The 5,061-nt window shown below is 39.9% G+C and overlaps 1 protein-coding gene across 1 annotated transcript in view; it reads right to left on the minus strand.

The window, feature by feature from the left end:
- LOC103372094 (aryl hydrocarbon receptor nuclear translocator-like protein 1) overlaps positions 1–5,061 on the minus strand; it is a 37,945-nt gene that overhangs the window by 8,636 nt on the left and 24,248 nt on the right. The window contains 4 exon segments of the mRNA XM_008301641.1: positions 541–801; positions 884–990; positions 2,317–2,563; positions 4,596–4,745. Coding sequence (XP_008299863.1) covers positions 541–801; positions 884–990; positions 2,317–2,563; positions 4,596–4,745 — 765 coding nt within the window.

The following is a 5,061-nucleotide window of genomic DNA, read 5'->3' on the forward strand; positions in this document are numbered from 1 at the left end:
CTCAAAAACTGCTGAAACTAAAAAATAAATAAGGTTCCAAATGATTAAAGTATTACAAAATTACACAGAGATTATTGCAAATTACTCAGTAATAGTTTAAAATCAATCAGAAATTGTCTAAAATTCCTCAAAAAATTGCTCAAAACTTCACAAAAATTGTTTGTAATCACTCCAATGGTTGAATACGGGTCAAAAAAATGTCCAGAATCACTCAAAAACAGACAAAAATGACACAAAGATGACCCCAAGTTTCTCAATAATGGTTTAAAATTACTCTAATGGTTTAAAATCAGTCAGAAATTGTCCAAAATAACTTTTAAAAAATGCTCAAAAAGACACTGACATTGATTGGAAATAGTCTAATGGTTGAATATGACTCAAAAAATGTTGAAATTTAGTTTTAAAAATGCTCCAAATGACACAAAAGTATTCTAAAGATTTTCCAAAATAACAAAAATGGCTTAATATGACTCAGAAATCGTCCAAAATGTTTCTAAAAGTTAAAGAAATGATGGAAACAGTAACAAAGAGCATTAAAACTCAGGCCTGTACGTCTGTAAACATTCAACTCTGCTGTGTTAGATAAAGAACCAGCTGGTTCTGGGTCACGTGTCGGACCGAGCCGGGTTTGACCTGAAGCGGATACGTACGAGACGACGGTGTTGGTGGAGACAATGTACTCCACCTCCTTGGTCCAGGGGTTCATGAAGCTGAACCATCGGCTCCTCAGCGTGATGAAGGAGCCGTCCTTGATCTTGAACTTGTAACAGTTGGTGTTGATCTTCTCTCTCATCTGCAGCACTGAGGAGGAGGAAGCACACGGTCGGTTAGAAACCAGGAGGCGCCGAAGCGTTCGCGACGCGCTCGTGATGCGTTCAGGTACCTTGTCTGTGACACTCAGCCAGGTGTCCGATGTCGTCCTGGTGGAAATACTCGTAGAAGGAGGTTCCCAGCAGCTCCTGGGGCAGGTAGGCCAGGATGGCGGTGGCTCTGAGGATCAGGCAGGAGGCAGGAGGTGTTAGTTAAAGCCTCAGACAGCGAGGAGACACAATGAACCTGCAGGTCCTCAACTAAACGCTCCTCAGAGCTCCAAGTGATTCACCTGCAGCTGTATTACCATAAACCCATCCACACAAACTGAACAGAACTACATCAGCTGGTCAGCTAGCAGTTATTGTGCTCGTTTGTGTCTTTTCTTGGTGATTTAGCATCTTTTTGTGGTGGTTTAACCAATTTTTGCATCTTTCTGTGTTGATTTTGCTTCTTTTTGACTCACAATGTGTCCCACATGTGTAAAAATGGTTAAAAAAAATGGACCAACAATATTTAAAATGATCCAGATTTGGTTTTAGATGACTGACAGTTTGTCTAAAACGATGAATGAACTGTTCAAAATGACTGAAAATGGTTCAAAATGATTAAAAACTCCCCTAAAGTGAGTCAAAAAACTGCTTAAATTGACTCAAAATTTGTCAAAAAGGACTTAAATGTGCTCAAAATCACTCAGAATGTGTCCAGAATGACAAAATGTGTAAATAAGAAAAAAAAAATGATTCAAGAACCATCCAAAAAGACTGAAAACTCGTCCGTTTTCTTTTTAAACTGTTCAAAAAGACCAAAAAAATTGTGAAAAAGGACTGAAACGTGACAAAATGTGTAAAAAACAAACCAAAAAATACCAAAAAAAACTCAAAAAACAAACTCAACAATTGTCCAAAAATATTCAAAAATGGTTCAACATGAAAGACAACTTGTCTAAAGTAAGTAAACAACTGAAATGTGTTCAAAATCACTCAAAATATACCTAAAATGACATTAAAATATTCAAAAATTGTACCAAATTAATCAAGAACTGTCCAAAATTGTTCTTCTTTTTTTCTCAAAATGACTGAAAACGTGTCCATTTAAAACAAAAAAAAAGGCTCAAAATGATTAAAAATTTTCCTAAAGTGAATCAAAAAACAGTTTAAAAGTTCAAAAAAGGTTCAAAATGAATAACAACTTGTCTAAAGTCACTAAACGACTGAAATATGTCCAAGATTCACCCAAATATCATAAAAAAGACTCAAAAAATGTACAAAATTAATCAAGTTATTCAAAGTATTCTATTTTTTTCCCACAATGACAGAAAACTTGTCAGATTTTTGTTTTTAATGGTTCAAACTGATTAAAAGTTTGTCTAAAGTGAGTCAAAAAATGTTCAACATGACTTAAACGTAGTTCAAAGCTACTGACGGTACCCAGAATGATTTCAAACTGTGACTCTAAACGTGTCCAGAAAGGCTTCAAAGCTAAAAGGAGCAGACTGGAGCTCACCTCTGGTCCACGAAGACGAACTTGCCGTCGATGGCGTGCCGGGAGACGTACTCGGTGGGCTTGACCCGGATGTCGGCCAGGCTGGGCTGGGGCACGATGTGGGGGTGCAGCCGGCCGATGGCCACCAGGCAGCTCAGGTTGCAGCCCTCGTTGTCGGGCTCGTTGTCCTCGTCCAGGCCCATCTTGGTGGGCGGCCAGCTCTTCAGGTAGCCGGTGCTGTGGATGGTGCAGAAGCTCTTCCGGTCGGCTGGAAGGCAGCGACAGACGAGAGGTTAGATGTGAGGAAGCATGACGGAGGCTTTAACAGTTGGCTGGAGGCACTGACAGCGTTAGGATGCAGGGTTCAGGAGGTGGAGCGTTTCAACGACAGGAAACCAAAAGGACAGAACTGTTTAAACATGAAGATTCACGCTGTGAATGTTTCCCTGGAAGAAAACGTGACACACAATGACTAAAACGAGGCAGAAAACAACAAAAAACAAGACGCGAAATGACACAAAACAAGACAAAATGACAAAAATAAAAGGCAAAATGACTAAAACAAAACAGAAAACAGCAAAAACGAGATGCAAAATGACACAAAACGACAAAAATAAAATACAAAATGACTAAAACAAGACGCAAATTGAGAAGTATGAGACAAAAAAAATGCCAAAACGAGATAGAAAACGACAAAAATGACAATCAAAATGACAGAGACAAAACAAAACGAGACACAAAACGACGCAAAATGACTAAAAGGTCCAAAATGATGAAAACTAGACACAAAATAAGAAGTATGACACAAATGACACAAAATGAGATAGAAAACAACAAAAACGAGACGCAAAATGACACAAAACAAGACAAAACGACAACAGAGATACTCAAAATGACAAAAATAAAATGCAAAATGACTAAAACGAGACACAAATTGACAAGTATGAGACAAAAAATGACACAAAATGAAAGAAAACGACTAAAATGACGCTCGAAACAACAAAAACAAGACACAAAATGACAAAAACAAGACGTAAAACGACATGAACTAGACGCAAAATGACACAAAACGATATAGAAAACGACAAAACTGAGACGCAAAATGACATTGTCAAGACAAACCAACAGAAAACAGACACAAAACGCTAAAAATGAGACACGACTAAACCGTTTCAGAGTTTGTTGCGGCGGAAAACGGAAATATTTAAATATCTTCAGTATGTCTCAGAGAAAAACCAGAAACTGCTGTTAGGAGTTCAGAGGTAACGTCACCGAGAGGATTCTGGTTTTCCAGATTAAAAAAACATCTTCATGTGAGGAAACGGATTCAAACGAGCTTTTAAAAAGAACACAAAAGCCAAAGAAACACCTGGAAACACCTGGAAACGCCTGGAGACGGACCCGACGGCTGACAGACGCTTCCTCCAATCAGACGCCACTTCAGCCACTCTCGCAGGTAAACGTGTGATTTTGGAGCAATTTAAGGAGCCAAACTGCGATTAAACCTATTTTCTGAAGACGTACAGACGGGAGGCGTAAATATTCAGGCGGCGTAATTAGGTTGCCATGGTAACGCATCTTTTCTCTTCCCCGTTTATAAGCGCTGCTCGTTTTTCACCGCGTTTATCCCGTTTAATCCGTCGTAATGACGCTCATTATCTGCCGTCTGCACACGAAGCGGCAGAAATCTTTCATCACAAACATAAAAGCTCACGTTTTAGCAGAAGTCTGGTCATTTAGTGGTTTTTACATCATCCTGGGCGGGAAACGGTGACTGTGGTGTTAAAAAAAGCTAAACAGGAGGTTTTTCTTGGTGGTTACGCTACAGTTTGTGCAATTCGGTTGAAAAAAATGATAAATAAGTAGATAAATGTGCTAAAAAATAATAAAAATCTTGTGAATCTGCTGCGTTTTTGTGTAAATATGGAATATGAATTAAAATCTGTGCATTTCTTCAATCAGCACTTCTGCTAATGGAGGATATAGATTTGTGTAAAGCTGATAAAATGCATTAGTGTTGCTTGTGTTTTATTTTCTGCTGCTCTCTGCACATCTGCTGCTGTAACAGCCTCCCTGCTGTGTGACGAACAAAAGGACCATCTTGTCTTACGTCGGTTTAAATTCTCGCAACCCAAAGAGGCCGACTTCCTCGGTTGTGCAACTGGTGCTAACCGAGGTGTGATTCCTGCTCTGATGAGGATGTGCCTCTAAAAATAAGAAAACAGGAACAGCCGGAGCTGTTTGGGTTTCACGAGAACGGAGGCGAGTCCTCGAGCAGGGAGCCGCTTCGGTCGGTTTACCTTTCTTCTTGGAGCAGGTGGAGGGAAAGTCTTTGTCCTCCACCTTCACCGAGGGTCTGTTGCACTTCATTCTGCAGAAGAACGACCGCCGGGCTCCGGAGCAGAGCCGAGAAGGTCCGGGGGTGATGTCCGTCTTCACTGGAAGACCAGCTGCAAGCAACGAGAGGAGGTTTCAGAACAAAGAGCGATACTGTGAATGTTCCAGAGAACCTGGAAGTCCACAGAGGAGGGTCCAGATTTATCACTTTAATGGACTTTTTCCATCATTTCTGAGCCTCAGAACTTCATCAGTGCAGCAGATAGACACATGACATTTAGGAGGAAGAACACATCTGACTTAAATGACAAAAAATAGTCCAAAAGGATCCAAAAACTGTCCAGACAGACAAAAAGTTCTGTCCAGAATTATTCAAAATGCATTAAAAAAAAGACTCAAATTGTGCAAAACACGTCCAACATCATTCAA

The sequence above is a fragment of the Stegastes partitus genome, unplaced genomic scaffold (assembly GCF_000690725.1).
Source record: "Stegastes partitus isolate 25-593 unplaced genomic scaffold, Stegastes_partitus-1.0.2 Scaffold1694, whole genome shotgun sequence".
Classification (NCBI taxonomy): domain Eukaryota; kingdom Metazoa; phylum Chordata; class Actinopteri; family Pomacentridae; genus Stegastes; species Stegastes partitus.